This window comes from Pocillopora verrucosa, chromosome 8, assembly GCF_036669915.1.
Source record: "Pocillopora verrucosa isolate sample1 chromosome 8, ASM3666991v2, whole genome shotgun sequence".
Taxonomy (NCBI): domain Eukaryota; kingdom Metazoa; phylum Cnidaria; class Anthozoa; order Scleractinia; family Pocilloporidae; genus Pocillopora; species Pocillopora verrucosa.
This window is the reverse complement of record NC_089319.1, coordinates 4601699-4628799: the sequence shown is the minus strand read 5'-3', so window position 1 is coordinate 4628799 and position 27101 is coordinate 4601699. Positions and strand designations below refer to the sequence as shown.

At 37.3% G+C, this 27101-nt stretch overlaps 1 protein-coding gene across 2 annotated transcripts in view; it reads right to left on the bottom strand.

Moving 5' to 3' along the window:
- Window positions 1–27101, bottom strand: part of LOC131792876 (uncharacterized) — a 70314-nt gene that overhangs the window by 31025 nt on the left and 12188 nt on the right. The window contains exons 12-19 of one of the 2 annotated variants that reach the window (XM_066170858.1): window positions 22206–22238; window positions 21508–21591; window positions 20288–20416; window positions 19621–19695; window positions 18927–19019; window positions 18501–18578; window positions 14804–14935; window positions 12368–13758 (exon numbers count right to left, since the gene is read on the bottom strand). The exons of the other annotated variant lie outside the window; for it this stretch is intronic. Of the exons in view, the coding sequence (XP_066026955.1) occupies window positions 12461–13758; window positions 14804–14935; window positions 18501–18578; window positions 18927–19019; window positions 19621–19695; window positions 20288–20416; window positions 21508–21591; window positions 22206–22238 (1922 nt within the window). The 3' untranslated portion in view covers window positions 12368–12460. Of the gene's footprint in view, window positions 1–12367; window positions 13759–14803; window positions 14936–18500; window positions 18579–18926; window positions 19020–19620; window positions 19696–20287; window positions 20417–21507; window positions 21592–22205; window positions 22239–27101 lie in introns of those variants that run through there. 2 annotated transcript variants of the gene reach the window in all.

Here is a 27101-nt window from a genome sequence, read left to right as displayed (position 1 = left end):
GGGAGAAAAATTCTCGTGACTGGAGGAGGAGGATATTTTAGCCACAAGCTGGGGAATGAGCTGAAGAAGATGGGAGCCGTGGTTGTATTAAATGACATCTCGCGGCCGCAGGATGAAGTTGTGAACGAGTAAATGGAGGGGGCTGTCCTCGTGTACCGGTACACGAGGGAATTCCTATTGTTTTCATAACCATACATGGAGTTATGACGCAGTTCGTTAATGTTTCCTTCTTTTGTGTACCGGTACACGAGGATACAACCAAATGGAGTGTTAACAGGTAGAGACTTGATCGGTAAATTACGTAATTTACTTTGGATTATTTTACTAAAACAACTCCATTCGGATCTTGCCTTTGTTCTATGCACATACGAAAATATTAAATTTTACCAAAGGGAAAATACATGGAAGTTATTTCAATTTGCTGTGTCAGACACCAGGCAGCCGGCGGGAAGTGTTTTCTAAAGATTATAGAATTCTCTCATAATTTCCACTTCACCTTGCCAAGGATAATGTGATATCCTGGATAAAAGTGAAAATTTTTTCTTTTAATCTTATGATAATGTTAAGTATCATTTTATGTCATGAGATTCATATGTGTGTTTTCGGGGGATAATTATAACAAGTATATAAGATTTTAGAAAGATTATGAGTCATCAGATTGATGTGGTTTTTCATAGTGCATCGTATGGAATGTCTGGAAGAGAGCAGGTTAATATGTTGTACTTATTGAGTAAATGGTAGGGCCAGAATAAAATATATTTAACTCCAGGTTGTGGATTCATAGAGTGCTCTGACTCTGCGCTTGTTCCAAATTTCATGACTGAGAATGTTTAATTGAATAAATGTTTCTCATTCTGGCCCAACTTAACTCAGTAAAGACTGTTTTTTTTAGACTGAAATCCTATCCAATTGATGTACCAATAATGCTTTTTGCTTTTTGCTCCTGAAACTGGAATAAGTGGTCACATGATGGTTCGTGTAGCCTTAAATGCATTTTAATTTCGAAATTAGTTAAGTGTATTACCGCCTTGGAATCTGTGCACATGTTATTTGTAATCAAGCAAGCAAGCAAATAATAAGTTATTTCTAGCTTCTGAAAAAGTTTTAGTTTCCCTCCCATCCACACCACTGACAATTTTGATTGTTTCTTTATTTTACTCGTGTTTGTAATTTATTCCTGATTACTAGACTGTTGTTTTAGTGTATTCATCAAATATCTCTTAAGTAATAGTTTAGTGTATTGTTTACATAGAATATACATTTAGTGAACAACCTGGTACCAAAACAAACCTCTGTCTGTTGTGGTGTTTAATTGTTTAGTAAAAGCTGATTTTGTATGTTGATGTCTTGTTCAATCCCCAGTAGAGGACTGTTGTCTGTGGAAGTAAATGAATAACATACTTTTTTTTTCACAACCTGAGTGGAAGTTATACTCTGATCATTTGCCTCTGATGATCAATTCCACTCAGATTGTCCAGGCACCATGCAGTCAGTTCACTGAAAACTATCCTCCTCAGGGGTAGACAAACCCAAATGAACAGATTGCACGATGGACTAATTGAGTATTTTGTTTTGTCAACAATATTCTGGAAGAGATTATTATTTACAATTTTTTTTGTCATAATGTTATAGTTTTTGGAATCTTCATTGTGAGCAAAGCTGTGTATAAGAAATATTTTAAGGTGGGATTATTTTTTTTTTCAATTAACTAGAGACAACATTTTTTATCTAGAACTATGATTTTACCTTAAGTATTAGATACCAGAGGTGTTTACATCCTTCATTGATGAATAAGCATTTTCACTCAATAGAAACACAGTAGACTTCGAAATAACACTAGTTAATTAAGCCTGGATCAATCTGCTAGGATTTTCAGATTTTATTCAGTTTGGATCTGGATCATTGTTTACCTATTTTGGTAGATGGGTAAACAGTGATTGGTTGACTTTGATGGCAGCAGTTAGCCAGTGTTTGTTAAAGTAAGCAAGAAATGGATAGACTTAATGAACTGTGATACTGTATTACTTTTAAACTCAGAAAATTGTGTGTAAACACCAGAAATATTTATGGAATATATTTTAGTGTGTCACAGAAAATCCTAATGAGTTGTCAGAAAACCAAAATTAAATTTTAAAAAACAATTATGGTCATTAGTTTTTGATTTTGAGGGTTACTTGTATGGGCCAAACTTGAATGTGATTGGCAGGTGCTGATGTGACTTTTTAGAATCCAATTAGCGCGGTTGTCAGTACTTAACCGAATAATTATTGTAGTTTGCATTGGGAAATAAGAAATCCCAAAGCAACGTGCTTCACTGAAAATTTTTCACGAGGTAGAATCCACCAAGTAAATGTAGATATTTTTTGTAATTGCACTGTCACCAATGAAATTTATAGTGCCTTTAAGGTTACTTCCCACCTTCAGAGGCCGAAAAAAACCAATTTTTCTTTTATTTGACAAAACTGAATTTAAATATTCTACCCAACTTTTCCATAAAAAAACTTCTGGAACCTTTGAAAGCACCCGAGTTATTTACAAGAAACGTATTTTCAAGTAAAAGTTAGTAAATCAGGTAGGTGTCATAATCTCGGACTTGGACGAATCCCGTGGGGGAATTTTCGCGGCAACCGCTCATGTTGGGGCTCGTTCTTCTTGTTGTTCCCATAATTTGTTTACATCACGCTTTTTACAAAATTCACGCGTGAAAGCTCTTTGTAACATTATGAACATCACAGCCACACTTCATTACAATGCCGGGACACCCTCTGCAGGTCTGTAAGAATTGTATGCAAAAAGGCTTTGTCAGCTGCATAACACGAACAAGTAGATTCACGATTAACTGTTTGGAGTATGACTCTTACAGTCTTACATAATTTTCCTATTCCAACTGCAGTGAAACCTTCATTCAGAGGACACCCTGGGACCAGAGCGAGTGTCCCCTACAAAGAGGTTTACTTTTGTTAATAATTTATTCCCCTAAAAAAGCGTCATCTGAATTGTTATCCTTTGGCAAAAGTGATGTGAAGTATTAAAAAAAGGTCGTATTGTGAAAGCTGTTGTCATCGTGATTAGCGTACATTTAATCTTTGGGATCAGTCACATTTTGAGTGGTTAGAATGAACGTTACAACCAGGCTTCAGGACCCAGAAAAATGTTCTAATCCCTGGAATATAGGTGTCCCTTCCTTTGAGGTAAAGATATTATTAAACATTTCTCTGAGACCAAAGTTTGTATAATGAAATAATTATGTGGTTATTGTTCATCGTGGTGTAAGATAGGAGATGAACTTTATTCGTTTTCTCACTTGTCACTGTGGATGTTGATCGCGACATTTCGACTGCAATACTGCTAGTCTTCATCAGGCGATGAGGTCGATTGATTACATTTCGTTATTTTTAGCACGTTGGTTCGCTGCTATTGGTGCATTTCGATCCTCATTATTAATATTATTCCGGTTGTTAGATGGTGTTAGGGAATGATGATATGAGGGAACACCATCAACGTTGCGATCAACATCCAAAGTGACTCCCTCGTGAGACACGAATAAAGTTCATCTCCTACCAAAGTTTGTGTTTCCTGAATAGGGGTGTCCCAAATAATCTAAGTGATACAAAGAAAATATAATGAAGAGATCAAGTGAGCAATCCAGCTTCCATTACTCAAGTCATGCAATTTGTCTCATGGTCTACAATTCATTACATCTATTTTTAAGTCAAGTTAATTAAGATTAAATTGTTACGGGAAAATTTACTGATTTTCCCGTATGTGTTATTCGATACATATTCATTCGTAAACTTTCACATTTAACCATTTCAAGTCCTTTCATTTTAATAAATCAAAAAATGCATAAAAAAAACCACAGTAGCTTTTGAATGGATTTTTGTTGTTACTCGCTTTTACTATGCACCTGCTTGTCGGCACTTTTGTCATCTAGTACATGGGTTTTTTAGGTAAATATAAGTGTTAATGGTCTTTCTGGAAACATTGGTTTTCATGGTAGATAGCAGCTGAGTTTATACTCGTAAATCTAATTTCTTTTCATGCGATGGTTTCCAAACCAATCTTGTATAAATAAGCAGAAACTTTTAATTGCTTTTTCGTTTTTATTTCCTGAGCTGCGCTACTGCAATTAAGATAGGTATTGTTTTCTATACCAGAGCTGTAAATTCGCACCTAGGTTTCCTACTTTAATGGCCTAAAGTTTATTGCATCCGTCTTTTTAATTTTGAGATACTTTCCGTCGTAGAAACAGATGGAATATTTGAGTAGTTTTCGTTTAACTTCAAAGAGACTTTTTCCCGCTCCTTTGTGTCCTTATCCAAATATTGCGATTTGTGTAACAATAGCACTTCGCACCAGTTACTTCTTAAGCAAGTACCTTGTACAGCTTTGATGATTACAAACTAGAGTATGCTAGAGGTCATGTCGCTTGTTGGCCTGACCTAGAATAAAAGTACTGTGGAACCAAAGATTGTCTTATCCTTGACGTCCGTATAAGCTCGCTCGAAGTAGATCTCCGTGTACCAGGAAATCGTGACGAGTTTCCGTTCTCGCTGCCAAGTCGTCTCTACAGAGTTATTTCCCCCAGTTGTTGTTGTCCCGTCCGCGAAGATTCAGTCCTCCAGTTTTCCAGTCTTGGGGCGAAAACCTATCGTCACAAAATGCATGTTAAAATGTCATTCCTGGTGTCGGCATCGAATCCGCTGTGTTGGCAGTCAGGAGTTAGACCGATCATACAAGTTAGACTAGATATAACATTCAGACTAGTCGGATTAGTCAGAGTAGTCGGACTGGTTAGACCCCAAGGGTTTACAGAAGTCTTGATTTTGAGGCAAAAATTTTAAATCCAACAGAGTTACAGCAGATCACTAGGTGATCTGCAATTTGCTTAATGTTATTAGTATCAGTAGCAACCATCAGGACAGAGTCGCCGGTAAACAAGTAGGTCTCTTGTCTTTGATGGGACTTTGAGTCTCAGACTTGCTGAACAGTTATCAATCTACACAAGTCTTTAGGACTGGTCATTATTCATTACCTTTAGGGGGATCGCAGGAATTTGAATTTGATTGTGTCACAATAAAATTTACCTAATCCCCCTTAGGGCTCTGCAATATTCTAATGTACCCCCAAATAGTTTGTCTAACGGTGCCATTAATTGTTGATGGCGACGTTTTGTCTGCCACACCGAGAGTCGTTTAGAATACACAGTTTGATCGACAATTCATGGGGAGTCAATAACTTGAGATAACCTACCAAACTATTATTTATCCAATCAAAAAACAAGCGTCAAACAATAATTCTATCCTTCATAAAAATTACATTTTGATTGACATGCGATAAGTAACGAGAGGAGACTATCCGAGCTTTTATGCCTCTGACTTAAGGGGAATGGCAAAGTAGCAGGCCTTCTCTGACTTCCCAGTCAGTGCCAGTTATCGCTTCACACAAACACTGTTTGCCCACGTCTGTTATATTCCGATTTCTTCGTAGGTTTAAGCACCGTAGTTTGCAGTAGGTATCAGTTAAGGCTTTACACAAGTACTTTATTTCTTCATCTCCTAATTCCTTGTAACTGATGTCTGAGCTCGTTAATGCACAGTTCTTGTTGGTCAAAGTTTCAGGTAAGTCTTTTAATACCCTATCTCCTAATCTATTATGACTGACATTTAAACTGGTTAATATGCAGTTACTGCTGGTCTGCAAAGTAAACAAGAGCGTTATTCCTTCTTCCCCTTGCTCATTGCAACTGACGTTTAAGTTGTTTACTGACTTGCAGTTAGTGCTGATCAGTGCATCACACAAGTGTTTTAATCCTGTTTTTCCAAAAAAGTCCCTGTGACGGTCAAATTGGTCAATTTGCCGTTAACACTGATGAGCTCGTTACACAAGTGTATTAATCCTTCATCTCCTAACCTATTGTCACTGATGTTTACGCTGGTTGAACAGCAGTCATAACTGATCAGCACTTCACATAGGTGTTTTAATCCTTGACTTTGTAAACCAATGTCATTCAGTGTCAAGCTGTATATATATAGTTATAATTTCAATTGGAGTACTAAATGATTAAAATAAATAGAATATCAGTATTTTACCTGATAACATAATTGCGAAAAAATCACCTTTGCAGAGTTTTTTGTTTTTGCTTTTGTCTCAAATCTGACAAACCACAAAAAATACCTCGGCAAATTGGTGATTTGAATATCAAGAGATGTTTTCAAAAAAAGCAAAATACTGAGCCAGAATATTATAACGGGAAGGACTTTTAATGCATTAACGTTCCCAACATTTGAATAATAGAACAAAAATTACGTCATTCAACCAAGCGCTTTGAGATTACCTTAAACAACTAAGTGTCAAGATTGCAAAGGAAGCCGACAGCAAAAATTGAACAAAAGACCTTGAGATACTCTAAGTTGGTACAGATACTCTGACTGATCAAAAAACCATCGCAAATAGTTTCAATCGATATTTCATATCGGAAAATTTGACTTATCCTCTTAACTTCCTGAAAGTTGATAGGACAAAGAATTTCGTGCAGGCATCAAATGCATTAAAGTTAAAAATCTCTTGTTGGAATTATGAGTCTGTCCAAGAGGGGACCAGGTAGGCGTGACACATGCCATCTCACCTAAGTTATTTAATAGATAATTACTGAGGTTCGCAGCATTATTGGGTATAATGCAGGCAGCTGAGGCCGCAGGCCGAAGCTGCCTGCATTATACCCAATAATGCTGCGAACCGAATTAATTAACTATTATAATTATTGACCTTCATAAAATCCTATTGTTCTCTCTCTGCATTACATCGACGATTTCAGTCGCCCCTTCATATTGATGTTTTGGTACACCGACAATGCAATTGGCAAGCATTGTCCAGTAATAATACAAATTGCATAATCCTTTTTCATTCCCCAATTCAGCCATTGTTAACTACTTGCAAAGATGATATAATCATTGATTCTCATGAATTCCTACTATTTTCTCTCTCCAACAATGCAATTAGCACGTATTGTCTAGTAGTTATACAAATTACATAACCCTTTTCATTTCCCGGAATTTAGTCATTGTTAAATCCTTGTAAAGATTATGTAACTTTCCACATCTTTCAGGTGTGTGATTGAATTTCATGCAAACGTTATTTGCATTGTATATTAACGCAATGCACTTGGTTATTTGAGTTGTTTGTTGGAAGGCAAAGAGTTGCTACTGTTTTGAAGCTTGATGGAGGATTCTTCGGAAGACGAATCTGCCATTTTCATAACGCAGAGCCAGAGGTCGGAAAATGCCGCTGCCGTTGCCCTTCGACGAAGTTGCGCCACACGATTGTACGAAGGTGGTGTGCCAGAACAAGTTATTGTAGAAACCACTGGTCACCGATCATGTGATGGGGTTAGGGAGTATAAGTGTACCTCATCAACACTTAAAAGGAAAGCAAGTGAAATCTTGCAGGGAGCGACTCCTAAGAGGGCAGAAATAGACGTCAAGGAAAAAATGAAAAACTGTTTAACAATGATGTTGAGCAAAAATATGATGGACAAAGGGAAGAAACAGGGTTACAGGGGTTAAGCGAAAAGGTTTTAGACGAAAACCAGAGCGAAGATTATAATCAGTCAGTTGTAATTAGTACTCACAGTACGAAAATTGTTATTTCTTACAAGTGAGAAAGACTGTCATTGTCAGATGTGCCCTAAATAAACTGTAAAATGTTTTCGTCTGTACGTCTCCTGGAATGGTACTTCTCATGGTGTATTCATTTACTTTTTAACTTCAGATCTTCATCATAAATTATGCGCGGACATTCGCGAATTTTCAAAAATTACTGAGTGGAAAAGTAACGAAGTAAATACCACAGTCATGCAGCAATATTAAAAATATTGCTGGAAGCAGGCTGCATTATTAAAAATATTGCAGTGCAGCCAGCCCACTGCAATATTGAACGTTTTAGCGCGTTTAGGATTACCCCTGATAATTTCCCTGCTACCAAAAAGGACCGCCACCGTTTTCCTCAGACAGTTGGACTTGACTGAATATGAATACTTTCTCAGGCTGAAATCGCCGATATAATGCTGAGAGAGAACAATAGGATTTTATGAGGGTCAGTAATTATTCAAGAATCCACAGTAGTTCGGGTTCCCAGATAATCCCTGGGGTATTAGAGCCCCCACATCAACTCCCTGGGTAAAAGCTAAAATTAGCTGGAAAAATGCACTTCCAACGAATCTCTCACACACTAATAGAATGCGATGGATCTTAATCCTACTTTGTCCAATGGTTGTTTGAACCTTAAGGAACCAAAACCATGAGGTTGGGCTAATTTGATATAACTTCTGCCAATTTAGAGCAGTTAATCATTAACTGTGTCACGCAACTATTCCAAAAAGGAAAAAATTAGGATTTTTTAATTGCAAATATTTCCAATGAGCAACATTGTATGACGAGAAACATACTATCACAGCAAAGACCTACCTTAACACTAAATTTGTGGGCAAAACATTTCTGGCCTCTGTAAAAGATTCGTGATCACTTCCCTCTAAAATACGTGACTTCTAACGTTAATTTATGCAATTTTGATAAACTAATGTTTGGTCACTCAATTTCAATTTGAGAATGGGATCGCCGACGCTAGTTTTTGTGGAACTAATGTCTAAAAACAACAGATGTAAGGCTACTAAGCTAAGAAGCCTCTTATCATAGAAATTGTGTGACGCTGACACAATCTTTTGGAAAAAAATGATTCATAAATGTATGTATTTATCATACATCAAACATTACCGAACTGAGTAATGGACGTCGGCAGTTGACAGCGACGTTTGCCAAATGTAATTTACACAAATGAACCACTTTATACACCTATTATAATTTTACTCGATGCGCCATAATTTTGAGAAGGCTTTATCCAATTTTAGGTACATTACTGAACAGTTATTCCTGTTACATTTAACCTTTAATTGAAAAAACACAAAACAAAAAAGGAAAAAAAACTTAGCTCTGACGAGTGAGGTTGGCTTCTCAGATGTAAAAGATCTATCAAGATTCCGATTTCTTTAGACTAAGGCAGGGAGAGGTTTCTGAAATTTTTTTTTTTTTTAATAAAGGGTCTTACTCGGTCCATTTTTGATTATTAGTCCCTTTTAACAGCATAAACGCCTCTTTTTACTCACGCTGAAGCCAATGATTCTATAGGTTACTCACAAGAAGAACATTATCTGACAGTCACTTTTAAAAATCTTTTTGTACCGGTAAGAAGTTTCTAGTTCTCTTCCTTATTTGAAATCTCGTCTCCATCTCTAAGGCATTGTTGACGTATTGCTCGTATATTCATCTTCCAAGGAGGCACTTACAACTCCATTCAGGAGATCGGCCTTACTAAAGGCTAATAGCCTGCTTAAATATCTAGCAATTTGGATAAATGAAAGTTATTCCTCCTTGGTGAACAAGTTTTCTCCATTTCCTAATCTTAAACCCTTCATTTTGGATAGCGCACATCCCCAGAGCAGCTCTTTGAGACGCTGCACTGTTATTAAGAACCTGGCCAATAACCAAGTGCTCGTAATTATGAACTTGGCCTTAAAATTCTCCTTAGTTGGTTACCAGGAAATACAGAGAAAATGGTTTGGGATTATGGGCAGGTCATTGCACGTTTCTGTCGCAGTCAACAAGCGCGCGGATGGTGAAGTTGAGGTAGAGCTTTAAGTCCGAGATGGTAATTGTAAAAACGCAGCAGAGGAAATTTTAAAATACGTCGATAGACTACGCCACTGTTGCAAAAAGACTCTTTCCAAAATATGAAGAGGTACAGGATGGTGGGCGTCAAAGCTTTGAACAACTTTCCTTTGAATCTTTTGGGACGAGAGCTTGAAAAGTGTAAAATACAGAAAAGAGCTTTTTTTAAATGGGACAGTCTCAAAAACACAGTTCTCCACAATTTCCATCAGAAAAAAATATTTACTTATTTCCTGAGTGGGAGGGCCGGACGGAAAATATTTGAGTCGACGTCATGACGGACCAAGCGCAACGACGTCCGTGCGCCATGACCGAGTGCCAAATTTCTTCCCTTCCGGCTCAAACAAACTCAATCAAAACGAATTTCATTATATATGGCCACTAAGTGTCGAAAATTCGAAAATTTTTTTAAACCTAAATAGGACGCGATAGAGGGGCGCACGCAAAAACCACAAAAAACGATTCTACAATACATACTTTTTTTTTAAAAAGTTTTTGCAGCAAAACTTGAAGGAAACAGCTTTTACTACGGTTTTCTATGGGATTCAGCCACCTAGCTAGTCATCTAAGGATGTTGGAAGGTTTCATGTGGCAGCATCTCAGCCCCAAGTTGCCATAACTGGTTGGCAAGGGACGTTAAACAACCCACGCACTTTTCGTAAAGAGAAGGGGACGTAGCTCACGCTGTTGTGGTCTTGTCTTGATTCCGAAATTGGGGGCACTTGCAATACTTCCTTCCAATGTTTGTTGCCATACAATGTTGCTCATTGGAGATATTTGCGATTAAAAAACCCTAATTTTTTCCTTTTTTAACTGCTCTAAATTGGCAGAAGTTATATCAAATTACCCCAACTTTAAGGAATTGTTTCCTTAAGGTATCAAACAACCATTGGACAAAATAAGATTAAGATCCACGCATTCTGTTAGTGTGAGAGAGATCCGTTGGAAGGCATTTGATGTGGGGGCTCAAATACCCTAAGGATTAGCCGGGAGCCTGAACCACTGTGGATTCTTGAATAACTTAGTGACTCTCATAAGCTGTGAAAGTTTGAGAGAAATCGGTGAGATGACATGTGTCACGCCTAACTGGTCCTCTCGCAGACAGACTCTTAAAAGCCCATAGAAGCTTCAGCCCCGACGACATTTATCCAGGCAAGAACCTTTAAATGTAGCATTAACTCCCTAGCCTCACCCTTATACTCTTTGTTTAATAATTCATTCAAACTAGGTATCATTCCGAAAGCCGGGAATGTAGCTGCTTGTTTGTTTGTTTAATTTTTGAAAACAGCTCGGTGTTATTCTGCTTTCCATGAGAGGAGCCCAAATCAAATTGGAGAACTACAGACCTCTATTGTCAGTTAATTTTCAAGAGGATCGAAGGGAAGTCTAAGGCTAAGCCCAAGCAGTTGGTTTTATGAAAGAGTGTTCCTGCCTTCCAAAATTACTCAACACTTTCCCACAAAGAGCCCTGAACCAGGCTCTTGCGCAAGCCATTTAAAGTTTTGCGTTTGACCAGGGAGGGAGTTACTTCTATTCATTCTCGGCCAAATACAAACGGGAAATGAACCTTCATGTCCAAATAAAACGGATACGTGTATTCCAGCTCGTGTTCCCTTCATTAAGGCTTTGTTGACAGATTCAGTAAAAGCGAGGATTGAAAAAAAAAACAACATTTATTACATTCGAATTCAACAGCAGTCCTTGTACATATTTAATGTCCTTGGTTAACATACTTCGCAGTTTAGTGTGGTTCTTTCCAAAATATAAAATATATATATGTAAAATATGAGATTTTGGAACCTTGAAATATTATCAATCAGACGACATTCTGAACTATTATAGTAAATTGAAAAAGAGATTATACATTATAAGGACTACGTAACCCGTAAGACACTTTCTTATCATTAGTATGTAATTTTAGAGTAATACATAACTCTGCTCTTCATAAAATCATCAGCTAGGATGAAAAAAAATTACAAGTTAGAGTACAAGCTTTGCGTAAATGACTTACTAGGTAAAGTCCAAATAAACTCATTTGAACGAGTATACAATTGGTTGTACAACGCCTACATTTGGCTTCGAAAACGAACAAGGCAGAACAAAACATTCCTTTTTGTTCAAGTGTATTGCAATTAAGCTTAAACATTATACCCTTGGAGTCTACCCACTAAAAATACGAAAGCCTATAAATATTGAGAATATGTTGTTACTTATTACTTATTTATACGTCACTAATTCATGTAGACTTTTTAAAAGTTTTCTTTTAGAAAACAACGACATTCATTGAATAGGTTACCAAAATATAATTTAATATTTTTGGCATCTTTTTACAGCTAAATCACCAGTATAACCAATTCCCTGTAGTTCAAAACTTTTTGTCACAAAAGGTATAACATTATTGCCAACAGACCCGTTATACGAAATTGCAGTTGCATTTGTAGTCTATTTTTTTAAACAGTGAAGTTCGTTTATCGAATAATGAACGTTTAATAATCGTTTGAGTCATGATACCGAGTCATTTCTAAACTCTTGATCGCGATGTTTCGACTGCCTCACTGCTGGTCATTTTTAATACTCCGTTCAACAAGTGATAGTGACTAGAAGGTCAGTTATCTAATTACGCACCTTGAACAGTAATCTCTAAGTTGTCATTTATAAAAATGGAATTTATTTCATGACAAGCGAAACGTAACAGGAGGAATCTGTCAGGTCTCTGTGACTCTGACTTGTTACTTGGTCTACTTTGTAGTTGAACGGGAAAGTTGTGCTCCTCTAACTTCCCAATCAGTACCAGTTAACATTTGAGACAAATATTTTCTGCCTTTATCAGTTACATTCCGATTTCCGTGGTAGTCTAAGCTCCGTAGTTTGCAGTTGGTATCAGTCAAGGCCTTACACAGGTGCTTGATTCCTTCATCTCCAAATTTATTGTTGCTTATGTCTAAACTTGTCAATGTACAGAATCCGTTGGTTAAAGCTCCAGACAATTCTTTGATTCCTCCATCTCCTAATCTAATAGAACCGATTTTCAATTTTGTTAACACACAGTTACTGCTGGTAAGTCCATCACACAAGTGTTTCAATCCCTTCTCTCCCCACTGAATGTAACTGGCGTTTAAGCTTGTTAATCTGCAGTTAACGCTGGTTAGCGCGTTACACAAGTACATGATTCCTTTGTCTCCAAACTTATTGTCACTGACGTTTAAGCTGGTTAATGTACAGTCAATGCTGGTTAGTGCGTTACACAAGTATTCGATTCCTTCGTCTCCCCACCTATTATCACTGACGTTTAAGGTGGTTAATCTGCAGTTAACGCTGGTTAACGCGTTACTCAAGAGCACGATTCCTTCGTCTCCTAACCTATTGAAACTGACGTTTAAGCTGGTTAATGTACAGTCAATGCTGGTTAGCGCGTTACACAAGTGCATGATTCCTTCGTCTCCAAACTTATTGTCACTGACGTTTAAGCTGGTTAATGAACAGTCAATGCTGGTTAGCGCGTTACACAAGTGCATGATTCCTTCGTCTCCAAACTTATCGTCACTGACGTTTAAGCTGGTTAAGTGGCAGTCACTACTGATCAGCGCTTCACACAGGTATTTTAATCCTTGACTTTGTAAATCTTTGCCATGTAGTGTCAAGCTATAAAGTTCACTCTGAGGAAGCGCTGTACTCAAGTTCTTCAAACCTTCATCAGATATCCAACTCCCTAAGAGAATTAATCTGGTTACTTTCCAATCCCTGTTGGTGATCGCTTTACACAGTGTTATCAAATCAGGGTCGTACTCTGTTGGCCACCCATTCAATATGCCTGAAGTCGAACTGTATATCACTTCATAAGACACCTCCTCGTCCTCGTCCTCGTTATGAATGATACCACACCAGTCCCATGGTAGTTTAACCCTGGGGAGCTCATCCGTAAACGGCAGCACCACCTGCCATGCACCTTCTCTGATGTGAATAGCAAGGAATGTTTTCAATTCGTCTTTATCCATTGCTTCTCGTAATTCCTTAAAGACACCAGGTGGTTGGAGTACTAAAGGATTAAAACAAAAGAAATATTAATTTTTACTTGAAAACATTACAGCGAAAAAAACTACCTTTACATTGTTTTTGTCTAAAAACTGACAAAAAATACCTAAACAAATTGGAAACAAGAAAAAATCGAGTCTCCGTGTTTCGACTTATTGTTGAATCATCCCAAGTAAAAGGAAACCAGTTGGGAAAACAAGGAGACGGACAGAATGAACAATAAAGGTCGTGCGATACCAAAAACATTAAGCTAGGCCCTTTTTCTTTTTGTTTTCCAAGAAGTCTTAAAATGTCAGCAAATCATTTGCGAAGGTGTAAATCATTGTTATAAAGTTTTATTCCAATATTATCTTTCCCCTCCCTAGTAATCTAGAACTCTTAGAGTCGAAAATGCGTGCGAGAAAAGTTGCATGCTGTCGTTGTTTTTTCCCAAATCTGGTTTTAAAGTTTCAGAACATTTTCAAGAACACAAGAGAAAAAAACTGTTTTCACTTTGCAAACATAACAACGAAGTACTAGTGTTGATAAATGGAAAGAGATGTCTTTTCTTGAAAACACGATCATAAAGTACTAAAGTTACACCACATAAGCGACCAGCTTTAACATCAGAATTCTATGCACTTATGGAATGAGTAGTAGGGTCATGTGGGTCCAGCTTGATCTTACTCAGTCAATCAGATTTTTATTCCATGAACGCCGCTCTACTCATTCAACTTTCTTCTCGCATGGACGCACGCTTGGCCCCGCAGCTTTTAATGCCCCTGCCAGGGCAACCGCGCATGGCCTTCATAAAGGGGTTTATTTATAAATCTTTTCTTTTCTTATTAGGAACGGGCATTAGACCGCGCAGCTCATTTGATGATTACATTAAGGTACCAGGTCTACTGAGAATGAAAAGAACCCAACACTAGATCACAAATCTGGGTTAAAAGAAAAATTCCTTGACCATTACACAAACCCAGCATTTCTCAATAATCTTACCACCGAATATAGATAACTGGACATATGTTTCAAAGCCAATACAAGCTTATTTTAACAATGTTAAGTACCTTGCTTGCGGAAGTGAAGTTTGGCTGACTCATTTAATAACTTGCTGACATATTTCTGGAGTTCCCCGGGTAAGCTGACATCAAACTTCGCCAGTCCTGATCTAATGGTCGGATACATGGCGTTCTCTAATGCTATCATGAAGGACACAAAAAGACACAAACTATTTTAGTACTTAAGGTCACATTCTCAGTTCAGAGAAATTATTAAAATGAGGAACTACTTAAAAGACAACGCAAGAGTCAATGTTGTCATTAACTGTGAAAGATCACGGACAAGCTTGGGATCAAATTTAAATTTATCATTTAAAGATACCACCAACACGTTTTGTCGATCGTTTCCGACATGGAACATTCATGCAAAAGTTCTTTAATGCACGAGCTACACGAGGGTCTCGATGGGGCGATGGCTTTTACGGCTAACGGTTAAAATTTTGGCCATGTTAGGGCTAACTTTTTCTTGTTAAGGAGTTAAAAAGAAACATTTCTTTGGTTAACTCTTTGTAATCTAACGTTATAGTTGAGGGAAAGGAGAGTGTGTCGAAAATTATCGCCCCGTGTCGTTACTTCCAGTGATCCCTAAAGTTCAGGAGCAGTGTGTGGCCTCGCGCCTTGTCTCTCACGTTAAGAAGATCTTGTATCCTTTTCAACATGGTTTTCAAAAGGTCAAGTCTTGCGTTACTCGGCTTATTGAAGTATTCTATGATATTGGTCATGCACTGGACCGCGGGCTAGAATCAGACATAATTAACTTGGACTTTGCCAAGGCTTTCGATTCTGTGTGCCCGGCAAAGCTCGTGTTGAAGCTAAAAACGTTTGGAATCGATGATCCCCTACTCGCCTGGTTTTACTCATACCTAACTGGAAGGCGTCAAAGAGTGGTTATAAATGGAACTTTCAGTAATTGGACTGGCGTTGGGTCAGGTGTACCCCAGGAGTCACTTCAAGGACCGATTCTCTTTTTATTATTTGTAAATGACATGCCAAATGTAATTAATAGTGCGACGCTGGCTATGTTTGCTGACGATTCTAGATGTTATAGGATCATAAATAATGATGTTGATTTTTCGAAATTGCAGCAGGATTTAGTTTCACTTACAACTTGGTCCTTGTCAAATGAATTGTATTTTCAGCCTACAAAGTGCAGTAATCTGCGTATATCTAGGAAGCGTATTAGTTCATATCGTAGCTATAGTATAAATGGTATAGATGTGGAGGTTGTCTCTACTGAAAAAGATTTGGGGGTAGTGCTCGTAAATGACACCTCTCGGAAGGATCATATACTCGTGATAGTTGCTAAAGCAAATAGGTTACTGGGCTTTATTAGAAGGAGCTGCGCAGGAATTGTTGGCAGTGTTCCGCCGTTGCGTCTTTACTGTTCATTAGTGTGTTCGCACTTTTGCTATTGCTCTCAATTATGGGCACCTCAGTCTGTTATCAGCAATTTATTCTTAGTTGAAAATGTGCAAAAAAGAGCTACACGCTTTATACTAAAAAGAAATAGTAGTAACTTATCTTATGAGGATCGCTTAATCAAACTGAAGTTATTGCCGCTTAATTACTGGCTTGAATATCTCGACTTAGTTTTCTTTTTTAAATGTCTTCATGGTTATATTGATCTAACTTGTTCATTTAATTACTATTTTTCCTTTGTTAAGAGTCAGATGCGTCAAGCGTGCTCAGGGCTGAACTTTAAGATTAATAAAAATCATACATCAACATTTCGGGACTTCTATTTTAATAGGATAGCAAATTTGTGAAACAATATACCAAATAATGTTAGGCAGGCTGAGTCTATTGACTCTTTTAAGCGTAAACTTAAGTCGTTTTATTTCAAGAGACTTTTCAACGTTTTTGATGGAGACTACTTTCTTACCTTTAAAATAATTTGTCCTAAATGTCGCCGGGTAAATACCCTTGTTGCGTGCACTTGTTAAGCAGCCTATTTAGTCTACTTATATTATTAAGTTATTTTAGGAGGGGGTTGGGTTGGAGCTTAAACCTAGTAGGGAACTCATGTCCTATTGTTTTTGTTTCGGTACTGCTTTGTACAAATCCTTAAATCAATAAATAAGTTAAGGATCTTGGAATTCACATCAAATCAAATCTATCCTGGAGGCTGAAAACAAAGCAAACAGCGTGCTCCGATTTATAAGTCGAACAAAGGGCCCCAGGAATCCTAAATTGTTCTCGAAATTTTACATGAGTTTAGTACGTCCAATACTTCAGTACTGCTCTCCAGTGTGGTCTCCACACCTCAAAAAGGATTCGGCTATTTTAGAGAAAGTACGACGCAGAACACCTAGATATGCAATCAGAAACATTGCCCGAGATATGTCATATGAAGAAAGCTTAAAGGTCCTTAAATGGCTAACTCTACATCAGAGAAGATTATTTTCTGCGCTTACTGAGTGCTTTAAGACGGCTAACAGTCTTAACGAGCTACACCTATTTGAGTATTTTACATTTGCACATGATTTTCGACCATTAAGAACCAACCACCGCCATAAACTTAAACCATTGCCCGCAAAGCTAAACAGTTTTAAGTATTCTTTCTGTGCAAATATAGTCAATGAAGGGAATAATTTACCTAAAAAAGTTGCAGAGGCAGAAACTCCGAACATTTTCAAGAACAGAGTCAGACGCCATTTTACTAATGTTTTAGGAAATTTTTAACTATTTTACTGCAATTTTTAATTATTTTAGGAGACAAACTTGAAATAGGTAACCTCTTTTGCTTCCTTTTTACTTTTCATTAAAATTTGAATTGTGAATAAACAGTTATGTTATGTTAAGACTTACGGTTGAAATTCGTAAATTTTTACGAATAACAGCAAAATGTTTTTGCTATATTACGGTTAACAGTTAGCCCCATTGAGACCCTCCTACATGTATTACAGTTCACTGACATGCATTAGTACTACATGCACTATTGAAGCAGCAATATGGTAAAGCTAATAACCTCTGGTAGCGCGATGTGGTCATCGTAACTCTGAGGTGGCTTACACAAAGGCTCCTCAACGTTCGACACACAAACTCAATTTACAAACTTCATGTGTACACCTTGTTCTGAATTAGAGCACAATTTGATGCTTGCGGGGCCTTAACACATCAAGGTTGTAAATGGATACGATTAAAAATGGCTAAGCACTCTGATAAAATGCTAGAGTTGTATCCAAGATTCACGACAGTACCGCGCACTTGATGCACGTGCAAATCCCGAGGACTGCAAGCGCGCACCACGAAACTACACATAACATGAGACAGTACCTGTAATTTTGCATATGTACCAAAATTTGAAAGTTTCTAAGACCAGGATGAGCTTATCCTAAGAAGCTAGTTATTTTTTAACACGTGCTAAAAAGAAGTCCACTTTTGCCGGGTATTTTGTTTCTTTTCTTCTACAATATTTTTTTCTAGTGCAATATGAGGTTGTCTCCTTTCTACATGACGGCTGATTGCTGGATTGCTAGGATTTACCACTCGTGAAAACAGTCTCCATCTAAGTGCTGGGTGCCAATGTAGTAATGTAATTTATATCTTAGGCCTCTAATGAGCATTGCAATTGTTAATAATTAATGCAGAAAAAGACTGCACGTGCAGGAGTTCCGTGGAAAAAGATACTTCGATAAAGAAGTGGGAGTGTCTAATAGCATTCTACTAAAATTGTTTTTTCTCTAAATGTGCATTATTTATTCACCTTCCATCTTGACTTTCTCAAGTTCCTGGCGTAGTCTAGTTGCTGTTTCAATGATGGAAACAGGGGGAGGTGAACTACCTGAGAGAAGAAGTAAACAACAAAAAGGTTTAAAGAATTTTTAAACACCATTCTTGGTTGGTAACATTATATAAGAGGAGGGGTTATATTAAATATGGAGTAAATACATATTATTCAACGCTTCAACATGTAATGAGCAGCGCAGATGTTTTGCAAGTTGCATGCAGGGCTGAGATATTTGAGAGAAAATACTAGTAACCCTTTATAACAAACTCAGAGAAAGTGTTTCACCTTTCAGCTTGTTACTTAAAAAATCAAGCCTGAAATACTAGTATAACCATTTCCTTGCATCACTTTCCATATTTCGTTTGCCCTGTTCAACGGAGCCAATACGCATGTTTCACTAACCTTTCTCTCTTTTTCTTTCAAAAATATGATAGTCAAGTTGTTCTAGTTCATCTTCAAGATCAGCAGTAAAGAGTTCAGGGGGAGGCAAAGTACCTGAAGGGAAAGGTAAACAGAGAGATACACTGTATTTAGCATTCAGTGCCTTACTTCACATAAATGATTAACAACAGGCATTTAACTAGCACTGTACATTGTGTGGGGGTCATGTGATAGCACAATTACTCTTACTCCTCGTTGAAGTATCAAAAGAAGTTGTTCAAGTTGTTTTAGTTTATCAGCAGTAAAGAGTTCAGGGGGAGGAAAAGTACCTAAAGGGAAAGGTAAACAGAGAGATACACTGTATTTAGCATTCAGTGCCTTACCTCGCATAAATGGTTAAAAACAGGCATTTAACAAACACTTCACATTGTACTAGGCTCATGTGAAGAACTGAAAGTATTAGATAACTATCTCACTTAATAATTATAAAGGAAGAGGGATCATCTTTACTAAGGAATAGTTTCCCTTGAAAATTTATAATTTGAATAAGGAGTGGAAGCATTCATCAATAGTAATAAAATCAGATAACAGGTTCTTTTTAATAAGGATTAATTTCCCTTGAAAAGTGATGATTCGATACAAGGGCGAAAGCCTTTAATAGCATTCTTGGATTTATTTCTCTCTGATAATGAATCAATAAACATTTTATATTCACCTTCCATTCTGAGCCTCTGAAGCTCCATGCGCAATTCAGCTAGTTTTTTCTCAAGATCAAGGACAGGAAAACTACCTGAGAGCAAAGGTACGCAGAAATATATTTGGCAGTAAGTGCCTCACCTGATATAAAAAGTTAAAGCATGATAACAATGATGCATGTTTGCCATTATATCATTGTGAAATAACCTATCTATAAGTAATATTTCATTATCACATGCCACAGCTAATTTAATACTTCCTTTAACTGAAGTTGTGGATTAAGAGACAAAACTGAATCGAAAATATTTTCCTTAACAAAACTAAAGTACTGAATAACAGCTGAGAACATTCCACAGTATTCTTGGATGAAAGTAAGGACAGAAAAAAGGATAATATCTCAGATAGGGAATAATTTCTCTTAAAGTGTCTCCTGAAAAAAATAGGAATTCATTTCATGGCATTGAGCTATTTACATGACTAAAATATTTGAAAAATATAAAAGGCAAACATTTTTGACATTAGGTCATCATCACCCTGATGATGACCTGGTTTCGAGAATGTTTGGTTTTTACCTATTCAATATTTTTAGCTTATTTTTTAAACCTAAGCAAACTTTATGGACAGTTATTAGCATTCTTGTACCAGTTTCTCTCAAAAAGTGACAATATATTAATTTTTCTATTCACCTTTCATTCTCGGCATCCCAAACCCCTCAAATACTGGCTCTAGCTTTTTCGTTCTCGGCATCCTACTTTTCCCAAATACTTGCTTTAGCTTTTCCTTAAGAGAAGTGGTGGGGAGAGAATGGAGAGAACCTGGGGGCAAAGGTATACAGAGCTTTTCAAAATTCAGTGTCTGACTTTAAACATAAAAGATAACAACAGATATACTTGTGCAAACAGCAAATTATTGTCATGTTAAAGTAAAACAGTGTTAGTTCTTCATTATAACTCCACGATCATCGTTGAAAACGACTATTGTGTATTTTTACCACATGCCGACTCAATACCATCCTTAGCTAAAGTAGAGAGTGAAACAATGCCAAATTTGGATTAGTATACAGTTTACTCTCGCCCTGCGTACCCCTCACTATTACAGACACCTCGCCACTACAAACAAGAGCCAGCCCCTGGGGAAAAGCATGAAGAAACGAAATAAATTCCCTTTAAAACGGACTCTTCCTTTTAGCGAAATGTAGACACTTTCAAGCCCCTCAGCACGAAGTTTCACTTGTTTTTTTCTCTTGCTATAACAGACACTTAATGCTTCATTCAAAATCCTAACTAACATACTATAAAGCGACATTATGAAAAAGGAAAAAAGAGAAACCATTCTTCAACAGGGTGTGAACATGAGAATTTCCTGCTTACGGCCAGATCTCTTTCCCGTTTGTGAGGCCATGTTAGAGACTTTATTTCATATGTTGAGAAACAAAACAATTTCCTATCTCTCACACCCCGTTATTACAGACTTTTGGCTATTTCAGACATTTAATCTCCCTGCAGGGGTGTCCATAGCAATGGGAGTCAACCCTCAGGGGTAGGGTACAAAGTGAAATTCATGGTGTTACTTTTAATAGCGACACGATAACAGGTCAAACCAACATGTGATTAACTGATTGTATATGATGTACAAAATCTATCTAAACTACATCATTGTCAGTTTTGTAAGGCATAATTTAAGATCAACAACGAAAAAACTTAGTTTATCATTATATACTGTTTCACCATCCTCAGCCTCTACCATCTTAATATTCCCTTCTAGCAAAACACAGAGTGAGGGAAAACTAAATTGGGTGAAATTTCCTTTAAAAAACAAATATTTTGAATGAGAACTAAATGTATTTAAAGGCATTCTTGGTTTAGTTTTACCACAAAATTTAATTTAACAGCACATTTTTATTCACCTTCCATTATTCGAATTTCCTCACATAGCTTTCCTAGTTTTTCTTCAAGATCAAAGGTGGAAAATCCAGGAAGAGGCAACAAGCCTATAAACAAAGGTATGCAGAGAGATATTACTATTTCTACTAATTAATAGTTAGGAAAAGGCATACCAACTTGCATTAAAGATACAAGTAGGTACATGTACACTGTAGATTATCTTCATTTAAAAACAGAAGCTTTAATTTCTCGTTTCTTTTCCTGAAGTTTCATAACTTCACTCCTACAGCTTTTTTGGCCAATTAACGCACAGATGAATTCTTCCACTTCTTCAATGTCAATGCATCAAAACAACTAGTCAGTGATTTGTTATGTTGTTTTCTTTTTTCTCTTGGAGCATGTCAGGTGGAACTGAACTCAAACTGGAACCCATGCTAGACTTCAACCCGTCAGCAAAAACAACTGAAAGTAGTAAGTCCCACATCTTTTTATTCATTTCAAGGTGGTTTGATAACAGTTTTAAGGGTAGATCAACTAAATCCACTTAAAAGCGCCGGGGTACTTTTCCCAATAACAAAAGGAAAAACTCAACAAACATGAAGAACATTAAATAGTTGATAACTTGCAAGACAATACAACTTTTTACTTGGCTTACTGGTAGAAGCTGAACATAATGAGCAACATTTCAATTACAGTAACTTCAAAAATAATTCAAACTGACCAGTGGTCGGTACCACAATGGGGGGTGAAGTACCTAAGGGTAAAAATGCAGAGAGAGATTAGCATTCACAGCTTCTCTTCAATGTTTTGTTCTCCTAATTGGAACTGTGTACAATTACATTAATTAATTGATGCCACATCATTGCACTGAGATAATTCTTCAAGTACTTATAACATAATCGTTATTATTGTTCACAACAGCTTTCCATATAACTTAATACAAGTTTTTTTAAATTTCCTTTTCACCTTCCAATTTCACTGTCTCCATAATCTTTGTCTTCTGTTCACTTTTTTCCCATTGTTATTTAGTTATTTTAGGAGGGGGTTGGGTTGGAGTTGAACCCAGTAGGGAACTTATGTCCTATTGTTTTTGCTTCGGTCATGCTTTGTACAAATCCTTAAATAAATAAATAAATAAATAAATAAGTTAAGGATCTTGGAATTCACATCTCATCAAATCTATCATGGAGCCTGAAAACAAAGCAAACAGCGTGTTCCGATTTACAGGTCGAACAAAAGGCCCCAGGAATCCTAAATTGTTCTCGAAATTGTACATGAGTTTAGCACGTCCAATACTTCAGTACTGCTCTCCAGTGTGGTCTCCACACCTCAAAAAGGATTCGGCTATTTTAGAGAAAGTACGACGCAGAACACCTAGATATGCAATCAGAAACATTGCCCGAGATATGTCATATGAAGAGCGCTTAAAGGTCCTTAAATGGCTAACTCTACATCAGAGAAGATTATTTTCTTCGCTTACCGAGTGCTATAAGACGGCTAACAGTCTTAACGGGCTACACCCATTTGAGTATTTTACATTTGCACATGATTCTCGACCATTAAGAACCAATCATCGCCATAAACTTAAACCATTGCCGCAAAGCTAAACAGTTTTAAGTATTCTTTCTGCACTAAGAAGAAATTCACTTTTCCCTGGCATTTTGTTCCTTTTCTTCTAGACAATTTTTATTTTCTAGTGTAATGGGAGGTTTTCTCCTCACTACATGACGGCTGATGGCTAGGTTGCTAGGATTTACTGCTTGTGAAAACAGTCTCCATCTAAGTGCTGGGTGCCAATGGAGTAATGTAACTGATGTCTAAGGCCTCCAATGAGCATAGCAATTGTTAATAATTACTGCAGTAGAAGGCAGCATATGCAGGAGTTCCCTGGAAAAAATTTTACAGTACCGTTTGCGTATATGTTAACTGCGCAGACGAATTACGTACGTTCAGACTCAGGGTAGTCAGACGTGCATATACGATTGTTTTGCGCGCACGGTCGAAAAAATGCGCGACTCATGTGCCTTTGTTATTCAGTGCTATAAAATTCCTTTGTATTTTATCGTTGTGTAAAACAAAGAACTTTTAGGTTTGAGAATGCGACGAGTCGACAACGGAAAACTTACGTAATGAAAAAAGCTATAATGTTCCACTGACGCATGTCGCATCGGTTCGCGAATTTATCGAAGAACGAGCAGATTTGAGTTGTGGATAAATCAGTTGGGAAGGAAAATGTCACTTACATCGAAAAGCATCGAAACACGCGTACAATTAAGCGAGTAACGAAGCAAATACTCACTAATATTGCTTCCCAATTTCTTCATTGCAATTAGCGTTCCCTTGAATGCTTGCGCAGCGGAATGTGAACTATTTGGTGTTCGCATCGCTGGTGACGATTTCCTCGAAACTTCGAACTTACCTCGATCACCTTCGATGAGGATCAGAAGCAATACGATTTAAGATTGTGAATGTTTCATTTTATTCATTGCAATCGGCGCTAGCTTCAGCGTTTACGCACAGAAATGTAAACAGTTTCATTTCGCATCGCACCTGATGATTTGTTTGGTTGCGGAGTGCAATATATTACTACAATGAAAGGTCAAGTTGTAGTAAATCGCAATGTCAAAGACGAAGATTCGAAGATAATAACATAAAATACTGGCCTGTTCCTGCTGAAAGTCCGGACACGAATCCTTTAAAGCTCCCATGACACGAACAGGAAACATTCTCTTGCGTCGCATTGACAAGCCAACTAACAAGGACGAACTTGTCGCGGGCATCCATCGGTTCAGGGGTTGTGTCCTCGTGTACCGGTACACAAAAGAAGGAAACATTAACGAATGCGTCATAACTCCATGTATGGTTATGAAAACAAAAGGAATTCCCTCGTGTACCGGTACACCAGGACAGCCCCGGTTCAGGGACTCTGGGACTGCTGCTGAGTGCTGTAAATACATTAGCCACCTCCGAAAAGTTATTTCTACTGTAGTCCAACGCGAAGGAAGAGCCTAGTAACAGCTTCCTTTAATGAAAAAACGGCTCCTTTAGGAGCCACCAATTTTCCAAAAGTCCTGGATTACTGTGTTGACTGACATAAGTATCGCCGTATTGATGTTTTGTCCAATTGCACGCGTCTGCGAGTCTTACAAACTTGAACTAAATGTAGCCTGCATTGAATTTTCCCCTTCGCTTTTATGAGCAATTTGGTGAACATCGCTCGATGATTTTACAAATATTAAAACAAGAAACAAATCCGGTTTCCAATAAAAATATGCATATGAGTGAGAACAAGACATAGTCGTGACAGGTAACCATAGTCGTGACAGGTAACCATAACCAGTCAAGCCGTTGTTACGGATGTTTTTTTAATACGAAGTGACAAATTTTGATAAAAGAATTTCGTTGAAAAATGATAAATCATTCGTATATTCCGATTACGAAGTCGCAGTAGTTTGTAACAGCATATCGGGAAGGTCGGTTAGAACAGCGATTGAAACGAACAAGTTTTCTTGTCGTTGGTAGCAGGGTAGTATTTTAGTCCTGTTACATTGTAGCCATAAATAGCATGCAATTGCGAATTTAAAAAAATGTGCACGTCAAAAGATCGCACGTGTGCGCATAAGCTTGATACATCTGCCTCTTTAGAATATATGAGGTAATCCTTTTGTTTTTCTATTCTATTATTTCTATTTTTTTCTATTCGTTTTTCTATTTAGTCTATTCTTTAAAACGGTAAACCGCCAACAATAGAAAAACAAAAGGATTACCTCATATCTACAAACGAGGCAAACGTATCAAGCTTATGCGCGCACGTGCGGTTTTTTTGACGCGCACATTGTTTTTAAATTCGCATTTGCACGCGCGTTTTTTGGTTAATGTATACACGAGCGGTACTGTAATTCTAGTGCATTCTGCGTAAAAATTGATCGATTTTTTCGACGAGGCGTTGTGAGAAATCGTTCTGCGATGGTTAAATATTCCTCTACCATAACGGAACAACTTCTTACGACGCCTCGTCGAAAAAAACCTCGGCATATTTTCTGTTGTCTGTTTCTCTCGGTGTGGCGTTTGAAATGGCCAGTCCGCAGTCTCGGTAAAGTCCAATGTTGATGTTGAGGTTTTGCCGTTGGGAAAGGAGGAAAGGCTTCCCACTAGCTCGCATTTTTCAGCACCGTCGTAGCTGCCCATTGGGACGTCAAATTTTGTATCGACTTTCTTTAGCCAAGGTTGCTGTTTGTGCATAGGGATCGAATGTTTTGCATGTGTTACATGATGTTTCTTCGTCGTTGATGATGTCGTAGGCTGAAGCTAAGTCGAGTACTTTGTTCAGGAGGTCTTGGCTAGTGGAGGGATAGATCCCCACAACGATAACGCGCGTGACTAAAATTAAGTATTATTAATTATTTTTCTTTTACTGAGTGGTATGAATAATAACGAACCATTAGGCATGAAAGATGGCCGCGTTTTCGCGTTGTAAACCTGTTTAAATACCTTTTGCTGAGCTAAATTTGCCATGAGTTTTAGTCGCGGCATAAAAAGTCGCACAGCATGTGAAAACCGACTTCACATTATATATAGATTTAGGCCAGCCTAAAGCGGAGCTCGCATTTTTTTTCCCGCACGTCTCTTCAACAAAACTAAAGCCCCTACTATGGATAAAGTGCGTGGTAATATTAATGGATTTTCATTCGCAACTTCTCCGTTTCCGTGTAGAGGACTGATTATAAGATAAGTGGTACAGTTGGCCGTGCATGCTAAAAGTAGCACCTTGTACGGTCGGTCGTACGGTCGTACATCCAAATTTTTTCGGCTTGATGGGTTACTATTATTTTGTATAATTATGAGGCTACGCTAAGCGAGCTCCGCTACAATAGACAATTGCAACTTTGACGATCAAGTGCAAAAGTACGCATGAATGACCATGAATGACCACGAATGACCATGAGTGAAAAAGCGGGAAAAAGTTAATCATTAACCAAAATAAAAACAATAATAAGAAAAATATTGCAGTGAATTTAATGGGATATATTAAACGAATAATATTAATTAAAATATTAAAAAGAACTGTAGCCCTCATTCAATAAAAACCCCGAATAAAAGGAAAAAAGGTAAATGCTCCGATGTTTCCGTTTTTCGAATCATTTCTTGACTGTGCATGACACGTGATTTTATTGTAAGATTTTAAGAAAGCTTATAACAAGATCTAAATTTCTGTTAAGTTCGAATGTGATTTTTTCCTTGTATTCTGTAATAAGTAAAGTCTAGTTGTCAACGCTTCATTCATAGTTTGACCTTTGGGTCGTCGACTGAAGTAACGCAATCGTATCGTTTTGCCGAAAAAAATAGCTTTTAAAAATGTTTTAAGGATCTATTGATTAAATTAATGTATTAATTATATTAAATATATATTTTTTATTAGTCATTCAGAAAGCTTAAAATCCTTTTTTTTGGTTGTCTAAATCAGCCTTACAGTTCTTTTTCCTTTAATATTTCCCATAAAATTCACTGTAATATTTTTCTTTTCTAATCAATTATTTTTATTTTAGTTAATGATTAATTTTTTTCGCTTTTTCATTAGTGGTTACTAGCGGTCACTCGTGTTTACTTTTAGACATGA